Genomic DNA, 25,155 nt, shown 5'->3' with positions numbered 1-25,155 from the left:
GACAAGTTTAAAGTTACACAGGGATATGTTTGCTGAAGTAAAAGTTTTTAAAACTTTATAACAAAAACTACAAGCTAAACAATCATTTTAAAATAATGTTAACCATTATTATGATCATTGTACTGCAAACTGTACATAATAGACATAGAGAACTGAATCAGAAAACTTAAAACCACTGAGAACAAACTCAACCTGATATGCAGATTAATATATAAATCATGCTGATGTAACAGAAGTCATCACAAGTGAATGTGTAGTAGCAAGGCAGCTTCTTGGTCAAGTGTGTAGTATGGCATAAGAAAGGTTATGAGAATAGGGAAATCTTATGAAAACCGCGTGCATACTGTAAGCTGTAGGATTACACTGTAAAAATGCAGGGTCCCGACACAAATCAATTAACTTAACACTTTTAATACATTTATGAGGATTAACATAAAGTAAGTTGTCTAAATGAAATCTCAAGAATTGTGTTGTTTCAGCTCATTTTAAATTAGCAGGTTGAACAAGCCAAAAACTTGTTTTGAGTGTAGGATTGTGATCTAGTGATTATTGTTCTCAAGTATTTGTTTGCAGCTTCTGGTTCTCATCGTGAGCAGCAAAACACTAGCTGTTTTCACTCACAAACAGTAGTCTAAGCTTTAATGAGCGTAGTTGTGTGTTTGTGTGTGTGTGTGTGTGTGTACAGTTAAGTTGACCAATTTGCTAGATCATTTTTAAGTTAATTTTCTTGTTGTGTGTTGCTGTGTGGAGCTCTGCCCGTCTGACCGTTCTAAATCTAGCTGCACTGGGAGCTTTATTTCTGTGTGTGCACCATCACTACTACTGCTTAATCCCTTTTGGATCACTTCTTTATATTGTTCTCTTGAGCTCCAGAATGTAATGCTGTTTCTCAAACATGATATTATTTTGCTTTTTAAACGTCTCTGCAGCAGCTGGAAATGTAAAGGTGTTATATTCATTAGCAAAACTAAGTGTTTGCTGCAAAAACTAAATATCAATGTCTATAGCTAATAATACTTCTACATGTATATTAGACGAATTAGATGCAAAAATAAGTAGAAAAGCAAGGGTTACTTCTATTAGAGTTCTGCTTGTGTAAGTTTGATGTATTTCTCATAGCACATGATATCCAGCTTACAGTAATCTCAACAGAGCATACGCAGGGGTGTTTCTGCATTAGTGCAGGTAATCTGCAATAAATAAGATTACCGGAAACTTGGCTCAACGACAACGCTCAACAAAACTTGGCTCAACGACAACGTTCCGGACAGCGCCATTCAGCTCGACCAGCTAACATGCTACAGAGCAGACAGAGCTATCGTCGCGGGAGGTAAGACCCGCGGTGGCGGGCTCTGTGTTTACATCAATGAGTCATGGTGCCGCGATGCCGTTGTAGTCCGCAAACACTGCTCACCACTGGTGGAGTTCATGATTATTAAGTGCCGTCCATTTTATCTACCGAGGGAATACACAGCCATTCTGCTTTTCGCTGTTTACATCCCTCCCAGCTCCAATGCAAACAACAGGAGTGAGGCACTAAATGACCTGTACCTGCACATTAGTGAGCAGCAGACAGGCCACCCCGATGCTTTTCTCATCCTGGCAGGGGACTTTAACCATGCAGACCTTAAGAGTGTGTTTCCAAAAATACAACAACACATAGACTTTCCAACACGGGGCAATAACACACTGGACTTTGTTTACACCACACAGAGAGGAGCTTACAAAGCCTTCCCCCTCCCCCACCTTGGTGCCTCAGACCACTTAACTGTCATGCTAATGCCTGCTTACAGACCGATCGTTAAAGTCACCAAACCGGTTTGCAAGGAGATACAAGTGTGGCCAGAAGGTTCTTCAGAGGCTTTACAAGACTGCTTCAATACCACAGACTGGGATATGTTTAAACAGGCTGCCACTTACAACAACACCACTGACCTCCAGGAGTATGCTGAGACTGTTACAGCCTACATAAACAAATGCACTGAGGATGTAACAGTCACCAAAACCATCACAGTCCGTCCCAATCAGAAGCCATGGCTAACAGGAGAGGTCTTCAACCTCCTGAAGGCTAGGAACACTGCCTTTAGAGCTGGAGATGAGGCGAGCCTAAAGTCAGCTAGAGCCAACCTTTCCCGTGGCATCAGAGAAGCTAAGAGACAGTACTCCAGAGGTATAGCCCATCGCTTTAATGACAGCAGAGACACACGGAGTCTGTGGAGAGGAATTCAGTCCATCACAGACTACAAACCCCAACCACAGACATGTGACAGCACCATCCCCCTGCTGAACGAGCTAAACAAATTCTTCGCTCGTTTTGAGGTACAAAACAGCACCATTGCACAGAAGATGCCACCTCCCCCTGGTGACCAGGTGATGACTCTGTCTCCGGACAGTGTGAGGAGGTCTCTCAGCAGGATTAACGCACGCAAAGCTCCGGGCCCTGACAACATCCCAGGTCGTGTACTGAGAGACTGTGCATCAGAACTCACTAATGTCTTCACAGACATTTTTAACATCTCTCTAACCCAGGCTGTTGTCCCCACCTGTTTTAAAGCCACTACCATCATTCCGGTCCCAAAAAACTCATCTCCCTCCTGCTTTAATGACTACCGTCCAATTGCACTGACCCCTATCATCATGAAGTGCTTTGAACGGCTTGTTATGCAGCACATCAAGTCTGTCCTCCCCCCCTCCCTGGACCCGTTTCAATTTGCTTATCGGCCCAACCGCTCGGCTGATGATGCCATCTCCACTGCACTTCACACAGCACTCACACATCTGGACAAAAAAGACTCCTGCGTCCGTATGCTGTTCATAGACTTCAGTTCAGCATTCAACACTATCATCCCCCAACAGCTCTCTCATAAACTGCTCCAGCTGGGGCTGAACACCTCTCTGTGTAACTGGCTGCTGGATTTTCTCACTGGAAGACCACAAGCAGTACGGGCCGGCAGTAACACATCGAGCACCATCACTTTAAACACTGGGGCCCCTCAGGGATGTGTTCTGAGCCCTATCCTCTTCACCCTGCTCACTCATGACTGTGCACCATCACACAACTCCAATCTGTTCATCAAGTTTGCGGATGACACAACTGTGGTGGGTCTCATCAACAAAAACGATGAGGAAAACTACAGAAGTGAGGTGAGCCGTCTGGCCGAGTGGTGCAGAGACAACAATCTCTTTTTGAATGTGGAGAAGACGAAAGAGATTGTTGTTGACTTCAGGAAAGAGCACACTCTCCATGCTCCCCTGACCATCAACGGTGCGACTGTGGAGCGTGTGAGCAGCACCAAGTTCCTGGGTGTACACATCACTGAGGATCTCTCCTGGACTAAAAACTCCACTGCACTGGCCAAAAAATCACAGCAGCGTCTCTACTTCCTCCGCAAACTCAAAAGAGCAAGAGCACCAGCCCCAATCATGTTCACCTTCTACAGAGGCACTATTGAGAGCATCCTGACCAGCTGCATCACTGTGTGGTTTGGAACCTGCAATGCATCCTGCAGGAAAACACTTCAACGCATAGTGAGAACAGCTGAGAAGATCATTGGTGTCTCTCTCCCCTCCCTTCAGGACATTTACAGCACACGTCTTACCCGTAAAGCCCTCTGCATAACAGCAGATGCCAGCCACCCAATGCACAGCTTCTTCAGTCTGCTGCCATCAGGGAGGAGACTGCGCAGTCTCCAGGCCAGGACCAACAGACTGAAAGACAGCTTCATCCATCAGGCTGTCAGGAAGCTGAACTCTCTCCCAGCTCTGCTCCCCGCTCCCTCCCCACGCACCTCCTCCCCTCGCACCTCTGGACTCTGACACACACACACACACACACACACACACACACACACACACACACACACACACACACACACACACACACACACACATATTCATCTGCACTTGTCACTTTATGCAGACACATATACTACCTCCCAATATGTCACTGTCACTCTATCACAATTATCATGTTTACAAGTTCTTTTTGCACTATACTGTTTTTTATCTGCACAACTCTGGTTTACTTTGCACTCATTGCTATATGCCCTTAATGTCACTGTATTGTTTACAATTTTTTTTTTTTTTTATTACATATGTATATTTCTTAGACCACATTTATGTGCAATAATGTATATACTGTAAATTTTCTAAATTTTCTTTTTTTCTTAAACCCTACTATTTTTTATATATATATTTTATATTAATGTTAAGCACCTTGGGTCTGAGAGTAACGCAATTTCGATTCTCTGTATGTCTTGTACATGTGGCTGAATTGACAATAAAGCTGACTTTGACTTTGACTTTGAAATAACTCACGTCAACAACAGTTATACTGATATCAAGATCCTTTAATGTCAAGCATAAATCCCCAGTAACATGGTTTATATTAACTGCAATACGTGCATAATTAATGTAACAGCAACATAAAAAAAACACATTGAGGAAAAGAATTAGACATAAAGGATTAACTGAATTAAACTATAAATACACAGAATATGTATATATTTAATGCTAATAAACCAAACACAATAACTGCTTTTTCAGAATGGTCTTGGTCGAATGGAAATGTCATATAAAGCAAGGCTTGTATTAAACAGGTCTTCTGTCAAGTTTGGAAACTGAATAATGTCAGCGTCTCGAACAGTTGCCTGTAGGAAAACCGAGGACGGATGGCATGTTGAACACTCACAGACACACGAGTCACAGCACAAGAGCACGCTCGGTCCAGTCAAACAGAGCTCAGAAACAGTCAGGATCAGCAGAAAAAGCTTTCAGGTGTTGCACAGTCGGAATCCTGAACACTTTTACTCTCCGTTCACTGGTGTCCTTCTGCTCTGGTTCATCTTTCACACGACGGTTGCTACAAATGCCGAGGAAGCTCAGGAACACGGGTAAGAACACGATGCCGTGCAGCGCCCCGAAGAGAATGACCAGGAACATGATTTTGAAGAAGGTCCTGAAGATGTAGCTTTTAGCCGCGGCGAGCACCACCACTCCTGCGATGGTGGACACGGCTCCCTGAATGATGGGATAGCCCAGCTTGTGGAGAGCATCCGTGGCTTTCTCATTCGCTGAGGACTTTTCACTGGACACAAAAGCATAGGAAATGTGAGCAGAGAAGTCCACAGAGAAGCCGATGCAGATGACAAGATTGATCATGGACACGGAGTCTAAGCTGACGTCCCAGAGCGCCATGAAGCCGGCCACTCCCACGATGACGGATGCGATGGAAAAGGTGACCCAGAGCGAGCAGAGAGGGTGCGGGATCAGCAGCAGGGAGATCACCAGCATCACGCACGTAGCAGCTACTAGGTTTTGGATTGTGTTGCTGACGATGACGGCATATTGGTCGAAATAGATGAATGCGGGATGATACACGATCAGATCAACAGGCGTCTCCAACCTCCCACATGTGTGTGCAGCTTCTCTGAACGCATTCAACATGTCCTTCTCATCGATCGCTGTCTTGATGTTCACCGTTTGAATGAACATGCGTGTTGCATTGATATTATTATCGGTGAAATGAACATCGTGGCTAAACTCTGAGCGGTTAAGAAATGCGGGTAATTGAGTTTTGAATATCATTTCATTGTTTAAATCAAAACCAGCACTCTGACCAAACTGCATGTATGCATCAAGCCAAGAAGTAAGTGGAATCTCTGAATCTACCATTGTTAGATCTCCAAAGTTTTTCAAACACAAGTCAAGACTTTTACGAGCATCAGGGCTCCAGTACTGAAAATGTTCATCTTTGATGACTAACATGACATTCGGACCAAACGCAGAGAAGAACTCATCCTCTCTGTCATAGTAATCTGCAACATACGAGCCGTCTGTTGCTAAATGCTTCAGGTCTAGACCTTCCTCCATTTGGAAGCATCCGTAGATACTGACAGCTAAATATCCGGCGTAGATCAGACACACGAGCACCTTGACCCACACCTTTGCCAGAAATGGGCCATAATATTTCTTAAAGAACACTTCCATTGGCATTTCATGCTCCTTGTTTGTGTTTTCATCAAAAGCCCCACCAGCACAACAACTTACAGCATCGCCACTGGGTTTTGGGACCGTCATGCATGTCAGAAAGTGTCTGTTGCTTTTCTCTCTCCGTCCGTTCAGGGCGAGACACGCGCCGAAGAAGGTGATGTTGAAGAGGTAGCAGAAGAGCAGAGCGGTGCTGGTGTACATGCAGAACGACTGCACCGAGCGGAAGGGCGTCAGCAGCCCGATGTAGAAGGCCAGCACATCCGTCAGCGTGGTGATGGTGATGGACACGCCAGCCTCTTTATACGCTTCTGCTAAGCGGAACTCCACGCCTATATCAACCGAAGTCTTTTGCCAGCTGGAGATCATTATGAACATGTCGTCAACGCCGACACCTGGAGGAAAGCAGAGCTAGTGAACACCAGCTGAGAGACGCACCGGGAGATGATGACATTAATTAAGTTTACCCAGAATCAGAAAGGGTGCCGAGCCCACGGTCATGGCGAACGGCATCCCACAGAACAACAGCAGACCGAAGCTCGCCAACACGGCCATACCAGCAGACACCACGCCGAGTAACGCCACCCACACCTTCGTCCGGACACAGTCTAACCTGTGGATACACACCTGTCTAATTGAGCCTGTCTCACACTCTTAGATTAGGTACTTAGATTAGTATTATTTGAATACTGCGTACCTCAAACAAGAAAGAACTGCAATGTTGATGGCCAGGGCGTATGTGATGGAGAACAGAGGGATCACGGAGTCTGTATTGCCCTCAAACTCATTCTGTCTTGACACTGACGTGAAGTAAGACACACTGACCTGTGGAGATCCAACACACACATTAATGAGCTGCAGTGAAGACATGATCATGGCAGATTAGCACAGGTCACGACACCAGCAGAGAAACATCGAGCAAATGTATCTGTGTTTTCTTCAGATGTCTTTAAGGAATGGGTTACAGTGATTGGAGATTGTTTGTGTGTGTGTTAGGCCATGCTGAAGGACCTCTCGATCATCTTCACTCACCTTTTCCTGGTCTGTGTAATTAGAGAAGAACTCTATAAAGCCTTCAAGCCAGTCTGCGTTTCCCTTGCTCTTCTTCTCATCTAGGAAGTAATAAAGTCTGATCGCTTTGGCACTTTTCAGCATTGAGCTGTTTGGCTGTGTCTCTACACCACCGATGGTTGTTCCCAAAAATGTTTTGTCGTTGATCGGATATGTTATGGTCACAGAATCTATGTCGGCAGCATTATACCGAATAATGTCTAAAACTGCATTTGACACACAGTTTCCCCTTATTTTGGCACAGAGCTTCTCGAAGGTGTTGCCCAGGTGTTGTAAAGTTTTGACTTGTCTGTCTAGCGCTAGGATTTCTTCGAAAGCTGCTGCAGTTAATATATTTTCTCCTTGTAAGTCTGTGATGATTAAAGAGGCGTACGTGCCTTCAGACATGAGCCTTAACTGGGAAAACTCATCAGATGGAGGGAAGTGTTCAGCCACGATCTCTCTGTCCCGCTTGGCAGGTCCATTGACAGGTGTGAACTGGTCTTCGATATCGTTTGCCTCCCTCTCCTTGAGGAAGATGAACCCCGCTCCAAGACCAGCAGCTACATATAAAGATAATAAGATAAACACAACCGGATGTCTCCCAATGAGACGGCCGAGTTTTTCAAAGACGAGAGACAGAGGTCTTTCGATGCAGTCTGTTTTGCACTTCATCGTCCTCCAGAGACACTTCTGCAGCTTGCGGTGAATCTCCCCAGAGTCATCCTCCTCTACACAGACTCAGTGTTTTACAGCATACTTATAGGCTGATCTGAACACTAACAGCTCATCTGTTACTCATTAACAAAATAAGGTCACTTACTAGCACACTTCCTTGTTGACACCTGCCTTCAGTATCACGGTCAGAAACTGTAGGGGGGAATGAATTGCCGTAATGAGGAAGTGGATACGGTGAAAATACTGATCTGTGATAATCAGAAATCATTGACTGACACACACAGTGCGAGTTCCTCCATCCAAGAAATTAAAATAGGTGGAACACAAACCCAAGCCTAGGTGACCCAAGTGAACTGGAAATATACGCTAGTTGTAGTTTTTAAGTGCACTTGTCATAGTTGAGTTGTGCTTTACAGAGTATGAAGATTTATTCAGATTTTTCTAACACATGCTTTTTAAGTACATTTATACTCTGCATAATATGCAATACTTTACACATTTTTTAAAGCTTATCCTGCCTCCTTACTTGTACCCCTGCTAAACAGAACAATAAGAGATTAACTACTATTCCATTTAATTTTACAAAAGTCCCTTTAAAACATTTTCAAACTTGTAAAACAGATTTAAAAAGCCATGTTAAAGTTAAATTTGTTCAGTGATTGGCGTTCTGGGACATGACCCGAGACATAATCAATCCTTGTTTCCTGAAATCACATGACCTTGAGAACTCATAACCACTGATTAAAACGGAAGATTTGCCAAGTTTTGTGCTTCAAAAGCATCCATTGCTGTAACAAGTTAAAGATAAAATATAAAGCTAATTAACCACCTAGCTACCTGATCCTATGCTTGATCCTAATCTGAGAACTAAACACGCAACTGAGTTAGTTTGCATTTAATTAACAATGTGTATTTCAGTGAACATAGGTTAATTACAAAAAGTCTATGCAAATTTGATGAGTTGAGAATATAACATTGTTGGTTTTGTTTAAATCTATTAAGTTAATGAAGCTTGATTAGTCTTTTTAGTCACTTTAGTCACCAAAACAAATATGAGTTTAGTATATTCCAGCAACATTTCTCCAGCAATAAAGGCTCATTTTAAAGTAATCGAATCGCGAACTGAAGAAGAGGAGGGGGGGGGGGGTCGCAAACTGAAGACTGGGGTCCCTGGTCAGTACTACCAAGGCCAGCAATCCTGAGACTGTACCAAAAATTCTCTATTGGAGACAGGTCAGGACTGTAGGCAGGCCAGTCACGTACCTGCATCCCCTTCCTCCGCAGCAGGACTCTGTAATGTGAGCAGAATGTGGTTTAGAAGAAGGCAGCAGCATATTGGGCTCCAGATAATATATGAATGAATCTTGATGCAGTGTCGTCTGAGGGATGGGAGATTGTTCAGCTTAGGCTTGCACCCTTGCGTATGAAGCTATTTTTAGTGTAAAAGTGTGATTTGTAGTTGCAAAGTATAGCCATAAGTGTGTATCAGTAAACTTGTAATCACAGAGCAAAGTTGCAAATGTGTAGGCATTAGGTTTTTTTTTTCTCTTCCAAACACAACATAGCATGTACAGCTTTTCAGATCCTTCAGTGCAGGTCCACAAATCCCATTAGACGAATCACAAATAAAGAAACTCACCTGCATATTAGAGTGTGTATCCACACAGAGAGTTGCGTGCATGTAGAATGTAATGTTTGCTCTTCTATATTTTTTGCTGGATGTTTTTTCTAAGCACAAACACAACTATGTTACCACAATAACTCAAATCTGCCACTATGAGTCCTAATCGCTGACTCTCACTGGCAAATGTTCGTTTGGCACTCTCGCTCTTTCAGGTATGTTTACTTCTTTTTGTGAAATCATTGATGCTTCTAGTTTGTTGTTAGTTTAAATAAAGCTGTGTTAAGGATCGGTGTTCTTAGCTAGGATAGTAGTTCTTGTTTCTATGGAAGGTAACATGGCTAGCTTACCTTAATGTGAAGTTTGCTATTCAGTCTTCTCAGATTGCACAGCTGGAAGCTCATGATAGACTGATTATTAGTACTATGAAGACACCTCATTCACACACACTCTCTGCTGAGTCCTGTGATCGGCAAGTGAGCATTACTGAAGCGTTTTCCTGATCTTGCCTTGTTCCACTTTTGACCTTTGCTTTGTTTTACTGTTTATGTTGTTTTGCTGCCTGTCTCGACCACTCGCCTGTACTCTGACTATGCTTTTGGGTTATCTGCATGCTCCTGTCTGTCCCTGTTTTGAGTGAATGTGTTTGAGATGATCATTATTACAGTAATGATACAGATGTGCAGTGTAAACTAGAGGACAGTTCAGTTTTATTATGATAGTAAATGAAGAAAGACAAAAGGAGAATACCACTCAAACACACACACACACTTAAGTTCAGGAATAATGCGATGAAGAGACTCCAGAACATCTCACTGCTGCTGAATGATCCTGCAGAGCACAGGATTATGGGTAAATAAGTCCAGTCCTCAATCTCTCAGTCTTCAGCACAGTTTGACTGAAGATCCACGATAAACCCTAAACCCAGGATAGAGCGGCTCAGTGAATGTGGTCTGGACTGAGTGGATGAGGATCATTGTGTCTCCACTGATGTTGTAGAAGCTCAGAGTTCCTGCTCTGTGATCCAGATACACTCCTATCCTCCTGCTGATCGGCTCTCCTGGTAAATAGGTATGTTTGTTATTGTGTCTGAATTCGTAGCTGGAGGAATAGCAGATCAAACTCCAGGACTGAGGATTCCATCCAAACGCACACTCAATATCTCCCTTCCTCCTGATGCTCTTATATGCCACTGATGTAGACGCATCCTCTCCAGTCCAGTCAATCTCCCAGTAGCAGCGTCCACACACACTCTCTCTGCACAACACCTGCAGTACATTATCGAATCTGTCTGGATGATCAGGATACGGCTGTTTCTGATCCACATTCATCACTTTCCTGTTCTCCTCAGACAGAATGAGTTCAGCGTATGCTGTGTTTGGGTCCAGTGTGAGGAAACAGGCATCTGAACACAAGAAGACACACACATTATAACAGCAAAGCTGGGGGTGTGTGTGTGTGTTAGTGTAGTGTTTGTCTCAGTGTGTGTGCTGACATACATTTGTGCAGTCCTGCTGTAATCATCTTCTCTCCTCCATGATCCACACTGTAAACACACACAGATTGACATTCAGTCAGTAAACAAACACACTTTCAGCAGGCCTCCAATCACAATTATTCTGATCAAACATTACTCTTAAAATATTTCATTATTTTGCATAATATCAGGCATCTGCTGAATGCTTGATTCTGATTGGCTGTTGTGTTGCTTGTCAGATAAAAAACACAACTTGAGAAGCTCCTGTAGGTCTCTACTGACTACTGAATTATATTTAATTGCTTTTATTATTATTACACATAGCATCATGGTGGCGCAGTGGGTAGCAGAATTGCCTCACTGCAAGGTTTGAGCTCTGGCTGGGTCAGTTGGTGTTTCTGTGTAGAGTTTGCATGTTCTCCCCGTGTTGGCGTGGGTTTCCTTTGGGTGCTCTGGTTTCCCCCACAGTCCAAACACATGCGCTATAGTTCACTAAACTGGCCATAGTGAATGAGTGTGTATGGGTGTTTCCCAGTGATGGGTTGCAACTGGAAGGGCAACCGCTGTGTAAAACATATAGTGGATAAGTTGGCAGTTCATTCTGCTGTGGTGACCCCTGATTAATAAAGGGTTATTACACACACACACACACACACACACACACACACACACAAGCACACACACACAGTTATTTGTAAATTGAAACCAGAGGTACGTATAAAAAATTTTTTGTTTGTAACATCTTGTTAGGTTACGTTTTTTATTCTAAACTTTGACAAAAGGTTTAGAGATTTTGACACTATTTCATCCAATATTTGTTATTTTGGAGAAACTCTTATTTGTTTTATTTTGGCTAAAATAAAAGCAGCTTCTAATAATAATAAATAAATAATTTAAGGTCAATATTAATAGTCCCCTTCAGCAATATTAGTTATCTACAGAACAAACCATCGTTATTTTCACAGAAAGGGCGGGATACAGGTAAGTCATGTAAACAGTTTATTAGTAGGATGCCAGACACAATAGCAGGTGGGTATTTGTAATGGAAATAGTCCTGATTAACATTAACCAGGTTTGTGACTGTTTCAGGCTTGTGCAGAGGAATGGTCAAATAACAGGCGAATGGTCAGTACAGGCGGCAAGCAAAAGAAACTGACAAAACAAAGCAAGGGTCAAACACGGCAAGGCAAGGAAAACGCGTCGCAATGTCACAAAACAAGGTGTGTGTGTGTGTGTGTGTGTGTGTGTGTGTGTGTGCGCGCGCGCTGTTCATATAGTCCTTGAATCTGTTCATGAATAGTTCAATCAGCAGATTAGCAATCACTGGAAAACCGGAACAGGTGTGAGTGTGTGGTGCATGACAGGATTGTAGTTCCTTTGGTGGCAGATGTGTAGTTCTCCAGCAGTCTGTATAGAGTAGATCGCTGGTGATTGTAACAAGGGGTAAGTTTACTTAGAACTAACAGTAACATTCTGGTACATTTCAGTCCTTTCTGGTACAACTGACTAGACCGGACACTAGTGGACTGAGAGCTGTGCTTGTGTAGTGCTTCTACAAAAAATAAATCTTCTTTCCTTTAAACAGAAATTTGGGGGGAAAAAAACAAAGGGAGCTAATATTTCAGGAGGGCTAATAATTCTGTGTATGCAGTTGATGTCAGAATTATTAGACCTCCCCTGTTTATTTTTCCCCAATTTCTGTGTAACAGAGAGCAGATTTCTTCAACACATTTCTAATCATAACAGTGTTAATACCTCATCTCTAATAACTGATGTGTTTTCTCTTCACTTTAATGACAGCACAAAATATTAGACTAGATATTCTTCAAGACACTTCTATACAGCTTAAAGTGACATGTAAAGGCTTCACTAGGGTAATTAGGGTAAAGTTAGGGTAATTAGGCGTCATTGTATAGCAGTGGTTTGTTCTGGAGACAATCAAAAATATATAGCTTAAAGGGGCTAATAATTAAAATAATAAATATAATTATTGAAAAAATAAATATAATCCCACAAGTTCCTAGACTCACACTCAGGGATGATTGTGCCTTTGTGATAGCTTTATGCAGAAGGCAAGTCAGTTCTCAGGGATTTTGATTGTGAAAGTGAAAAAAATATTAAACTGCCTTCAGGCTGTTTAAATAAACATCATACTATCCATCTGTCTTTGAGGAGAGATCCAAACAAAACATATGTATATGCTCGCCCACATACTTGAGTGTGTCCAGTGTGTAGTTTGGATCCTCCAGTTGTTCAGAGAGCAGCTTGACTCCTGAATCTCCTGGATGATTGTAGCTCAGATCCAGCTCTCTCAGGTGTGAGGGGTTTGAAGTCAGAGCTGAAGACAGAAAACCACAGCCTTCCTCTGTCACCATACAGCCAGACAATCTACAAACACACACACACATCAGTAAACTCAACAGAAAGACTTTTAACTGCAGTGAAGTATACGTGTACAGATAAATAAGAGCTAAGTATTTGTGTATTGTCACTAGACGCCAAAGACTGAAACATTAAATGCCATTAGTAATTTATCTTAAGCTCTTTTTAAAGGTGAAGGAACTGATATTAACTAAATCATTATATTTCACACATCTTTAAGCACAAAGGTAAGGCATTGATCACACAGTCCATAATCATACGGGCAGCAATAACAGGGTTAATCCAAAACATAATCAAGTAAAGAGGCAGAAGAGGCAGCAAACAATAAAGAATCCAAAAACAGTCCAAAATCCCCTGTCCACAGCTAGCGGCGTATTGCACAAAATGATTAGCCTTGATCTTCAAGCTAGCCTGGCTGAATTTAGTCTCAACGCAGTTGCATGAAAGCAGGCTAAAGTAAGATAGAAATATAGAAATGTATTCTTCTCCGCTACATCTTACTCCAGAAGAGCCTAATACTAGGCTAAGATTAATCCTAGTGATTTATCATTTACTTTCACTGGCAATACTACTAGAAGTTAATGTTACTTACTTAATCTCTTGTGCATATCTAGCGGTCAGTTTTCGGTCTTATAAATGTGTGCTCCTGTTTCTGTACAAATGTTCAGATGTATAAGGCAGTGTACCTGCTCTATAATCAACCAAACTGTGTGACTGAGGGGATTCTGGTGAGGAAATCCTCCACTTCCACACACAGCTCTGAGCAGCGCTGTAAAAGCTGCTCTCAGGTTCTCTCAATGCAGAATATAACTTCTGTGCAAACATACAAATTGTCTCAAACACTTGCTTTTTTTTTTTTTTATCTCTGGCGTCCCACAACACTGCACTACTGTCACTTTTGTTTTGTATTTCTCTGTTTTTTATATTTATTTATGTATTGCTTGTTTGCATTGAAGGCTGTAATTTCATATGTGCTGTACGTCAAGAATCTTCAGCATGTTTGACAATAAAACTGACTTGACTTGATTTTCTTGAACATTTCTTGTCATTTATTGTGACATTTATTTTACCTCAGTGTCTCCAGTTTACAGTGTTTACTCTTCAGTCCATCAGAGAGCTTCTTCACTCCTGAATCCTGCAGGTCATTGTTACTCAGGTCCAGCTCTCTCAGCACACAGTTTGAGGATTGTAGAACTGAAGACAAACTCTCACAGGACTGAGCAGTGAGATTACACATGGCCAAGCTGAGAAACAACACAAATTACTTCAACAGAGTGATTATAGTAATATACGTTTAGTACTTCCATAATCAATCAATCAATCAATCAATCAGGTGCTCGAACTCAGACCTCAGTGTCTCCAGTTTACAGTGTTGACTCTTCAGTCCATCAGAGAGCTTCTTCACTCCTGAATCCTGCAGGGCATTGTTACTCAGGTCCAGCTCTCTCAGCACACAGTTTGAGGATTGTAGAACTGAAGACAAACTCTCACAGCACTGAACAGTGAGATTACAGCACTGTAGCCTGTGTAGAGGACAAAATAAACAACTGTATTAATGTGTTAATCTGGTATGGTATATAAACTGAAGCACAAATGACTTAGGAAACCACTGATTACAGTCATATAGTCAGAGGAAAGGTTAAAAGACAGGATGAACACAGAGCGATTATTGAATATAAAAGGATGAACATCACTCTGTAAAAGTCAGACCCAATCAAAACAGCTAACAACATATACTATAAAGAAGACTCTTACAGTGCTCTCCTGGTGTTCTTGACCACTGGCATCAGTCTCATCAGTGCTTCATCAGATCTTCTGCACTTCTGCAGTTCAAACTTCTCTTGAGTCTCTTCTGACATCAGGAGCACAAACACCAGACCCGACCACTGAGCAGAGGACAGATCCTGTGATATAAGAATTCCAGAGCTCAGACTCTTCTGGAGGTCCTCCACAATGTCATCCTTCAGTTCATTCAGACAGTGGAAGAGGTTGATGGTCCTCTCTGCTGATTGTCCTCTCTTCTCCTCCTCTATTTTCTTCTTGATATAGTCTGTCGTGTGTTTGATGTTCTCAGTTTTGAGCTTCAGTCGTGGCAGAAGCTCCTCCAGGTCACTCTGATTGGACTCCAGTGAGAGACCCAGCAGGAAGCGGAGGAAAAGGTCCAGGTGTCCATTCTTGCTTTGTAAAGTCTTCTCGACTGCAGCCTTATGAAGCTTTAACAGAGACCTTTTAGACAGTATCCATGTCAGCTTCTTCCAGGAATCAAGAAATGGGTTTGCTTTCTTGATTTTGTAAGTATAAAACACATAGAGAGCCGCGAGGAACTCCTGAACGCTGAGATGTACGAAGCTGTAAACCTTTGCATCTGAAACTTCTTTTTCCTCCTGAAACATTCGAGTACATAACCCAGAGAACAGAAATGCTTGCTCGACATCCAGCCCACACTCCTCAAGTTCTTCTTTGTAGAAAATCAGATTGCCTTTCTGCAGCTGTTTAAAGGCCAGTTTCCCCAGCTTCAGAACAATGTCAGCAAAAGACCAGGCATTGGCTTCCGGGTCAGAATCATTGCTGTATTTTTCTCTCATCTGCTGCTTTTGAGACAGTAAGAAGTTGATGTACATCCCTGTGAGAGTTGTAGGTGTTTTTTTATTGCTCTCTTGAGCCAGCAGAGGCTGAAGAACAGTGAGAGAGATCCAGCAGAAGACAGGGATGTGGCACATGATGTACAGACTCCTGGATTTCCTGATGTGACTGATGATGTTTCCAGCAACCTCAGCACTGCTGTTTTTGATGAAGTACTGCTCCTTCTGCTCATCATTGAATCCTCGCACCTCAGTCACCTGATCAATGTAGTCTCGGGGTATCAGACTGGCTGCTGCTGGTCTGGATGTGATCCAGATGAGGGAAGAGGACATCAGATGTCTCCTTAACAGGTTTGGTAGCATCTTACTCACATTCATTTTCTCATTCACATCTGTCAACCCATCATCTTCATCAAGGGTCAGAGGGAAGCGACATTCATCCAGTCCATCAAAGATGAACATCACCTTGCCTTGTTCTTCAGGAAGAGAGCTCAATGTATTGGGACTTCTAAAGAAGTACTTGTTAAGCAGACCTATGAGACTGGACTCTTTTTGTTTAATCAGATTCAGTCTACGGAACGGCAGTGGAAATATGAAGTCTATTTCCTGATTGTCTTTTCCTTCAGCCCAGTCAAGAATGAATTTATTAACAGACACAGTTTTTCCCACTCCTGCAATCCCCAGTGTCAGGACTCTTCTGTTCCGTCGACCTGTGTCAGGCTGAACTTTAAACATGTCGTTACACTTGATTGGTTTATCCTCGGCAGTCTGTTGGTTGTGTCTTGACTCTATCTGCATCACCTCATGGTCATTCTCTCTTCCTCCAGTCTCGTTCTCCACCACATATAGTTCAGTGTAAATATCATCCAGGTACTTCTGACGACCTTTCTGTGTGTTACCAACCAATATCTGCTCGTAGTCCTGCTTTAATTTGTCTTTTAGTCTCTTGCTGTTCTCTTGAAGAACCTGTTTGCTGTCTGCTGAAGCTGAGCCTTTGAAAAAGCAGTGAAAAAAGGTTGAATTTTCATTAAAGAGCATTTTTTAATCAAATTCATAATAACATCTTCATATACATCCTAACCTAGGCTCATAAAACATCTTATAGCTAACATTAGGTATTGATGATGTTGAAGAAAATCAGTTCTAAATAATAGCTGCACTTACAACAGAGATCAACACTTTTATCAATTGTAAATCGCTATGAATAATATAAGAAAGCAAGTATTTAAAAGCTGCAGGAGTCAGATAGCACTGACGATATACCTTCATCAGACTCTAGCTTATAGAAATGGTACACCTATAGTTATCCGTTAGTACTTTGAATTCTACTAAAAGACATCAATATTAGGAACCGCAGTCCTGATGTCTGAATACGCTGAAGATGATATTGGAAGATGTGCTCTCTTTGTCAGTAAACTACAGATTCCAGTGTAATATGACTACATTCTCATCTGGAAGCTCTGAAAAGTTCATTTCGTGACACAGTAGATGAGTGTTTTTAAATTGTGTGGGTTTTCTACAATGCCATTAATGGAACATTCACTGGTTGGGATATCTGTCTCTTGCAAGTCATCTCTTGATGCATCCTCGACAATAGGAACAGAGCAAGCACACAAACAGGGATTTTAACTGTATTTGCAAGATGGCAATGGTCAATGACATTTGGTCAGAACACGAGAGTTTCTAAAGCTCATCAAGATTAAGGGCCTACTCACACTATGCCATCCGTACCGTGCCCAGGCCCGTTTCCCGGATCGTTTGAGAAGTGTGAGTGCGCTGAATCGGGCTCAAGCACGGTTCACTTGGCCGGCCCTGGCCCGGTTGGAAGAGGTGTGCCTGAGCACGGTTCACTTGGGCTTTGGCGCGGTACGCTTGTGTGTGAGCGCAAAACGCGCCAAAGCCCGAAACCGAAAGCGAGACGTGACTTTTAAGGGGCTGTTTCATATGGATTTATTAATCATTCTTACTGTTCAGTGAACGCAAACTGCTGTAGTTTATTAAAGACGCAAACTCCTCACAGCCCGCCAGCTGCGCCTTCAGCAGACCTCCTCATTCCTGCAGCACGAGAGCTTTATGATCGTTTATGAGCGCCAAAAGTGGCGGATCTGTTCGGCAAAATATCTGACTGCGTGTCACCACATCCCTGAGGACTGTTTGGCGAAATATTTGACGGCATATCAAACGACTGAAACGATATAACTAGAGAAATCTCCACGGTGCTACTGAGTGAGAGCGTATGGCAAGCCGTTTTAGCATTTAAACCTTGTTCTGACTATCCATTAGAGATATCTCTAATTATATTTTGACTAGTCATGATTATAATTCGACTAGTCAGAATGACAATTAGAGATATCTGCAATTACAATTGTACTAATACGAAATCAGATTGGAGATATCTGCAATTCCTCCATTGACTTCCATTGAACAATATTTGCAGATATCTCTAACTGAGTTTTGACTCGTCAAAAATCCAATTCAAGATATCTACAACTGTAATTCGACTATTAGTAAATTAATTAGAGATATCTTCAAATATATCTGTAAATATCTCTAAATCTGACGAATTAAAGACATCTCCAAATGTATTTTGACTAGTAAAAACTCAGTTAGAGATATCTCTAATTACAATTGTGACTAGTCAAAACTCATTTGGAGATATCTGCGAATATTTTTCAATGGAAGTCAATGGAGGAATATGACTAGTCATAATATATTTGCAGATATCTCCAATCTGATTTCGTACTAGTACAATTGTAATTGCAGATATCTCTAATTGTTATTCTGACTAGTTGATTTATAATTATGACTAGTCAAAATATAATTAGAGATATCTCTAAATATATTTATGGAGTCAGAACAAAGATTTAAATGCTAAAAAGACTTGCCATAGGGAGTGCTTCTCACTGAACAGAGCAGCAGTGATGACGTAAGCGTGCCGAGGCCCGATATGGTGTGAGCGCGGGCCGTCGGGGGAGACAGGAGGGGGGACAAGCGTGCTTTGGCCCGGTTCGAGGCAACTGTACCTAGTGTGAGTACGGCCTAATACATATAGTTTATTCAAGAGTACCGAAGATCCCCCCTAGTGCTGCAATCGAGGAATTAGGAAGAAAGATTGGTCAATTAAAATGTTACCTTGATTCTTGTGTTCATTCTCCAGCTGCTCCGCCAGATTATTCTGGTTTATTTTCCTCAGGATGCTGACAGTGTTATTCACAGCATCTTCTGCTCCAAAACACTCTACCATCTTGTCCACAGTGTCTAACCTGTCTGCTTTCTCCATTTCACACTTATATATACGTTTAGGATATTTCTTTAAGTGCCACTGAAATTTCTTCAGCTCAGGATTTTCCAGATCTTCCAGTGATTTCAAGAGCAGCTCTTCAACAGACGCCATCTTCCTCACCGGTTCACAGCTGCAGGAAGAGGAGAACAACACCCGAAGCAGTTTCTTACTGTACGTCTGACATAAACATTTGAATGTTATTACTATTACATTAACACACCTGAGAGTGGAGAAAAACCACTCACAGCTCTCCTTGTTACTGCTGATGATATTTTATAAGCTTTATGTATGGTCCATCATTTCTCTTATTCAACTTGATCATTATGGGGTGATTTTGAAAGCACTGCTGAAGGTTGTTCGTCTTCAGATGAGTTAAACCAGAACCACTTCAGGAAAACAATCGAAAGCAGTCTGACCGGTGAACCTCTGCTGAGAGCCCGAGGGGTTTGCAGACAGCAGATTTATTATCATGTCTGGATCATACTCGGGGTTCTTTACTTCAGATATGAGCAGCTTTCTGTGACTCACTTCATTTCATCTGTTTGATCAGGACAATAAACTCAGACTTAAAGTTTGTGTGCAGAAAGAGCAAACACTCACCTCTAATGATGACTGTAGATCTCTCTGTTTCCCCAGAACTGTGGAGTTGAACAGCAGATCTGAAATACTTCAGAAACACGCATCATACTGCTTTACAAGTTGAGACATGAGAATGAAGAGAGAAGCAGGCAGACGTCACAGTAAACACACCCATCCTCATACAGGACGAGGTCATGGAGAGTCTGTGCTCGCAGAGATCCTCAGAAAACATCTCAGGTATGTAGAGTAATCCTCATTGCTCAAGAGAAGACATCAGTCCTGTTGCTTGACGCAAAGTTGTACACAGCCTATAGATATTATATAAACACATTAAATATTATGATTATATTATGATTATTATTCAAAATAAATAAGGGTAACCTATTGGAAACACCCATACACACTCATTCACACTCATACACTACAGCCAGGGTAGTTGATCAGTTCCCCTATAGCACATGTGTTTGGACTGTGGGGGAAACCGGAGCACCCGGAGGAAACCCACGCCAACAGGGGGAGAACATGCAAGATGAGAGATTGAGCGGTGCTTAATCCTGATCCTGGAGATCTACCGTCCTGCAGAGTTCAGCTCCAACCCTGATCAAACACATCTAAACCCAGTAAGTAGGAGCTGAAGGAGCACTTGGTAATTAAAATCATGTGTGTTTGATTAAAGTTGCAGCTCTGCAGGAAGGTAGATCTCCAGGAACAGGGTTGAGCACCCCTGTCCTAAGGGAACCAGTTGAACCCGTTCACCAAATTGAACTGAATCACTTGAAATGGTTTGCATTTCCAGTAAGCACGTATCCAGCTTACTTTCTAACAAGCCTGACACCGCCCCTGACTCACAATAAACCAATGTTCTGAGTTATTCAGTTACTAGAACAGTACAGTGAGTGATTAGCTGTGAAAAGAAAACCAAACCGAACACAAGCACTACCTTACTGCCGGAGTGACTGACAGCACAGCAGCATCTGAACCTAACTTAACTGATTCTGTGCTAATGCTCCATCAGCGCTGGCAAACCAAGGGCTTAAATGAGGGATCTAGCCAAATTTACACTTATTTCATAGCAGAACAATCATAATGAAATATGAATAGTAATCTAGTGTGGCGTAGAATAAAACTGAATCACGCTTTCTTTGCATTGCAAAACTTAATATGTTGAGTTCTAACCTAGTAGATTTGTCATTACGCCCCCAGTGATCTGTTTTGTTTAACTACTTTATTGAAACAAACTGCCCAAAACATTCAGTTTACAGAAAACATCTGAACTCCCCATCACTACTCACCGCCTTATCATCAAAGATGTTCATGTGTTTCTTTCTTCAGTCAAAAATGAAGGTTAAAATCTAAACTTTTCTCCATTAACCTGCATCAAATTTCCACTTTGGCATTTGAAGTTCAAGCGTAGAAGTCCTCTTCATGTTCACTATATATAACACCTGCCCAAATCTGAACTGGGTGTGTTCAATAAGAGGACTGCAGGAATGAATACATGATGAAGATGATAGATGGTCCTTGTTTTCAGATAACCTCATTCAGATGCAAGCCTGCGTGTAGTTCCCTAGGTCAATACCTGTAACCCCTCAGCCTCTATTCTTATAATCTACATCAGTTCTAGAGAAAATCTAATTATTCTTGTTAAAGTTTGAATAAATGTAAAGAATCATTTAAAATAAAGAGACAGACATCTGAAGCTGAGAAAAACTGAGCTAGAATAAAACTTGGACTGGTTTTTGTACTTAGTAGTGACTAAGTTAACGCTGATAGTGTTATAGTTCCACCACAGTTATCTTATGACTTCACTAATAGAGTTATTAGTAATTAAAGTTTGAATTTAAGAAATAAGAGATTGTGGTGATGCAGTGGTGCAGTAGGTAGTGCTGTCGCCACACAGCAAGAAGGTCGCTGGTTTGAACCTCGGCTCAGTTGGCGTTTCTGTGTGGAGTTTGCATGTTGTCCCTGTGTTCGCATGGGTTTCCTCCGGGTGCTTCGGTTTCCCCCACAGTCCAAACACATGCGCTATAGGTGAACTGGGTAGGCTGAATTGGGTAGGCTAAATTGTCTGTAGTGTAATAGTGTGCATGAGTGTGTTTCCCAGTGATGGGTTGCGGCTGGAAGGGCATCCGCTGCCTAAAAACTTGCTGGATAAGTTGGCGGTTCATTCCGCTGTGGCAACCCCAGATTAATAAAGGGACTAAGCCAACAAGCAAATGAATGAATGAATGAAATAAGAGATTGCAGAAATGCCTTTGTTAAAGAAACATGAGGTCTTTAAAATAGTAAGCTGTAGAGCTGAGCTACAGACGTAATGAATTTAAACAGATGTGTTGGTGTTTACAGCAGTTTGTTTTAGCTTTGGTCTCCACCATCACATACATTTTGACAAAACGCTCCTGAAATGAAAAATATAAATGTTTATGTAGCTTTGTTTAATAGTATGTGGACTATAGTGTGTTGAATTTCGATAATTCTGAAATATTGTAGGTTAAAAATGGCAGGACAATCCCAAATGGCCAATAACACCACATTCACTGTCAGTACTCACAAAAACCATGTACACGAAACATCCAGAGATTTAGTGGAAGGTGACAGAAGCAGGAAAACTTGCCTTTAAAAGAAGTGGCATGTTTAGATCCAGTGGATTTTACAAGCTTAAAGGAATCGTTTTCACTGCACTAGCCTTCCTGACCTCCTCGATCATCCCTCTAAGATTTTGTATGTATGTTTTGGAGCATACAGCTGTTCAGAATCAAGGTTTGGCACTGAAGGTGGTTTTGACAACATGCAGGTTTATAAAAAAAATACACTGAGGCAAAACAGGCAGGGTATGTAGAATAATTCAGTTGATCTTTATTCAATGTATTGCAGAATTGTGCTCATTCAAGACCACACAGAAAAAAACATTCTAGCTTACTCAGAAGACTCTCAGAGGACCAGGGGGAAACTTTCACACGGAAGGATTGTGTCAGATACTTTATAGAGGCAGAAAAACCTCTGGCACTGTCGGGTGGTAAGGTGGTCTACCCATAGCTGTCGAATGTATTGACTGTTTCTGATAATAAACTGACAACTGAGATGTCAACTGTTAAGTTGATTTAAGGTGTTTCAAGTCTAACATCTATTGGGAAAATATGTTTATTTGCTGATATTTACTCTGCTAAAAGTGTTAATAAGCTGTTAATATACTTATACTGTGTATTGTTCAGGTAAAGTTGAGGGTTTCGTGGATTATTCTCAATAAACAGGCTTCTAAGAAAACTTAATTGTGGAGTGGAGACCAGCAGGGGGAGCTAGAGGACAGAGAGAAAGCTCTGTATATCTGAAAAGATCAACATTACAGCCAGCCTCATTCCTGCAATCGTCCTGTTCCAGTCAGTCTGCCATCCTGCAGTGCCAGCTGCTTCTGCTCCTGTGTCTTCTTGTAGTTCTTTAGTAACAGCGTCTTCACAGATATGATGTGACTGGAAAGACGTGATTGAAAATGGTTTCCACATCATAAACATGTTTTAGCTGTACACTAAACACCTCAGACGCATTGCATCTCTTCTAAAAGATTTGGGGAAAGCTTTACTATCCAACCTCATGCCTCTGTATATGAGGGGATATATCCATAATCTTTTGTTTATTCTAGATTAATATTCATATTTGTTGTTGTTATCATGACTGTTTGTCCTCGTCCTGATCTTTTGTCATCCCAGGCTCATACGGATATGTACCCAGGTCTACATGTCTGGAGACAGTGGAATATGTGACTGGTGGAACATCTGCTCGAGCTTTTGTTTTTGCAAATTCACCAAAGTTTTACTGTGTTTGCTTTTTGATGATCTCAAATTTCTCTTGCTCGTCCTCTTCTCGTGTAAATCCACCAGAGGGTGCAATATACACCTCAGCCGAGTTCCCCTTACACACATACTCTATGCTGGATGACGTGTGTGTTTTGTTTTCAGACAGTGGATTATCTCTGCAAGTCTATGTCAGGGTGTAATTCATGGTTGATTTTGAAGAGGAATTTATATTACATGAAAAACTGGAGATTTCTCCTTTCACTTCAACAGAACTGGAGTCAGAAAGCCAGGTAATTCCTCTGAACATCATGAACTCATTTCACTTTTACTTGTTTTACCACATTCTGTTCAGAAGCGTCTGATGAGTCAGGAGAAAAGAGGAAAGACAACACATTAAAATGATTTAGTGACAATTATAATAGACGGACACTCACTGTACATCCAAACAGCAGACCTCACTAGCAATGTGTGTGTGAACTTATTTTATTTACACAAGATAAAGCTAAACTAAACTCAATAAGCAAACTAGTAACCCAAATAGTTGACATTACTGGAAAATTGTGTGGAAACTTTAACATTGGTCTAAACTAAAACTTAAGTTGTTTTATTGAAAACACCAGCCTGATCTCTCGAGAAAACATAAGTATTTTACGTTTTGCCAATTTAGTGGCTAATTCGTATGAATTCATGAGTTCAGTCGTACGAAATTGTATGATTTTTAATAGGAGGCGTGGCACCTAACCCCACCCCTAAACCCAACCGCCATTGGGGGATGAGCAAATCGTACTAAAATGTACGAATTAGATCGAATGAATTCATACGAATTAGCCACTAAATCAAAAAGTTACGAATTGCCGTGAGATTGTGTTGGAAAGCACATGTCCAGAAGGCTCCGCTGTGCTGAACATTGTATCTCTGCACTTTAACAGTAGTTTATCTTACATTGGTGTTATTGTGTGTCTTGGCAAGACTTAAATAATGTAAGCTAATTATCTGTGTGCCCTAATTTATTTATGATTATAATTATATAATTACATATTTTATTCACAGCAGGTTGTTAGACAGTGGATTATCTCTGCAAGTCTATGCCAGGGTGTAATTTGTGGTTGGTTTAGAGGAAGGATTTATATACAGGACAAACTGGAAACTCCTTACACTTCAAGAGAACTGAAGTCAGAAAGCCAGATAATTCCTCAGAACATCTTTAACTCCACTTCACTTTTACTTGTTTTACCACATACTGATGAGTCAGGAAATGCCAATAAAGTATGCACCTTCATTCACGAAGCTATTATTATTAATAAAATACTCTGATTTGCCTGGTCTCTAAACTGTCTTTGCTCTCTGACTGAATGAAGGACTGCCATCTTCAACTCAACTCAATAATAATGAATTAAAGCTCATTTACAGACATACAAACTACGGGAATGCTTGTAACAGACCAAAGCTTTGTTTATCCAAACGTCACTGGAAGGTTTGAGACACCAGAGCACCAGGAGGAAACCCACGTCTCACAGGGAGAATATAGGATTAAACCTGGGATCATGCAAGCCAGAGATGCTCAACCCTGTTCCTGGAGATCTTCCTCCCTGCAGAGTTCAGCTCCAACCCTGATCGTTCAATCATTCATTCATTTTCCTTTGCATTATCAGGGGTCGCCACAGCAGAATGAACCGCCAACTATTCTAGTGTATGTTTTAAATAGTAGATGTCCTTCCAGCTAC

At 41.6% G+C, this 25,155-nt stretch overlaps 4 protein-coding genes across 11 annotated transcripts in view; 2 read left to right on the top strand and 2 right to left on the bottom strand.

Moving 5' to 3' along the window:
• The window catches only part of LOC148682569 (uncharacterized), a 1,090,975-nt gene that overhangs the window by 132,698 nt on the left and 933,122 nt on the right, over positions 1-25,155 (top strand). The window lies entirely within an intron of this gene.
• The window catches only part of si:dkey-61p9.7, an 88,805-nt gene that overhangs the window by 36,023 nt on the left and 27,627 nt on the right, over positions 1-25,155 (top strand). For 6 of the 7 annotated variants that reach the window (XM_087246996.1, XM_087246995.1, XM_087246994.1 and 3 more), the window contains exon 2: positions 19,698-19,877. The exons of the other annotated variant lie outside the window; for it this stretch is intronic. In XM_087246996.1, coding sequence (XP_087103122.1) covers positions 19,768-19,877 — 110 coding nt within the window. In that variant the 5' untranslated portion in view covers positions 19,698-19,767. The remainder of the gene's footprint in view (positions 1-19,697; positions 19,878-25,155) is intronic. 7 annotated transcript variants of the gene reach the window in all.
• On the bottom strand, positions 4,329-8,728 carry ptchd3l (patched domain containing 3-like). The gene is made up of 4 exons (XM_087249858.1): positions 7,021-8,728; positions 6,686-6,813; positions 6,456-6,601; positions 4,329-6,383 (listed from the first exon to the last, which is right to left on the bottom strand). The coding sequence occupies exons 1-4, from the start codon at positions 7,711-7,713 to the stop codon at positions 4,741-4,743; spliced, it is 2,610 nt and encodes an 869-aa protein (XP_087105984.1). The 5' UTR covers positions 7,714-8,728; the 3' UTR covers positions 4,329-4,740.
• On the bottom strand, positions 10,153-19,743 carry si:dkey-61p9.9. Its single transcript, NM_001044876.2, has 8 exons — positions 19,662-19,743; positions 18,911-19,191; positions 14,952-16,770; positions 14,546-14,719; positions 14,267-14,440; positions 13,029-13,202; positions 10,837-10,883; positions 10,153-10,742 (listed from the first exon to the last, which is right to left on the bottom strand). Exons 2-8 carry the CDS (start codon positions 19,170-19,172, stop codon positions 10,222-10,224), a joined length of 3,171 nt encoding a protein of 1,056 aa, NP_001038341.2. The 5' UTR covers positions 19,173-19,191; positions 19,662-19,743; the 3' UTR covers positions 10,153-10,221.

Source organism: Danio rerio, chromosome 4 (genome assembly GCF_052040795.2).
Source record: "Danio rerio strain M-AB ecotype USA chromosome 4, GRCz13ab, whole genome shotgun sequence".
NCBI lineage: Eukaryota > Metazoa > Chordata > Actinopteri > Cypriniformes > Danionidae > Danio > Danio rerio.
The sequence above is the reverse complement of the archived record's forward strand: the minus strand, read 5'-3'. Positions and strand labels throughout refer to the sequence as shown.

What these genes read in the sequence shown, in the direction of transcription:
- ptchd3l (XM_087249858.1), bottom strand. Translation starts at nt 7,713, where the DNA reads ATGAAGTGCAAAACAGACTGCATCGAAAGACCTCTGTCTCTCGTCTTT. An exon ending in ATTACACAGACCAGGAAAAG is followed by an intron (nt 6,814 to 7,020) that starts GTGAGTGAAGAT and finishes GGATCTCCACAG; the next exon opens with GTCAGTGTGTCTTACTTCAC. An exon ending in GGCACCCTTTCTGATTCTGG is followed by an intron (nt 6,384 to 6,455) that starts GTAAACTTAATT and finishes GCTTTCCTCCAG; the next exon opens with GTGTCGGCGTTGACGACATG.
- si:dkey-61p9.9 (NM_001044876.2), bottom strand. Translation starts at nt 19,172, where the DNA reads ATGGCGTCTGTTGAAGAGCTGCTCTTGAAATCACTGGAAGATCTGGAA. An exon ending in TACACACTGGACACACTCAA is followed by an intron (nt 10,884 to 13,028) that starts GTATGTGGGCGA and finishes GTGTGTTTACAG; the next exon opens with TGTGGATCATGGAGGAGAGA. An exon ending in TACAGCAGGACTGCACAAAT is followed by an intron (nt 10,743 to 10,836) that starts GTATGTCAGCAC and finishes TCTTGTGTTCAG; the next exon opens with ATGCCTGTTTCCTCACACTG.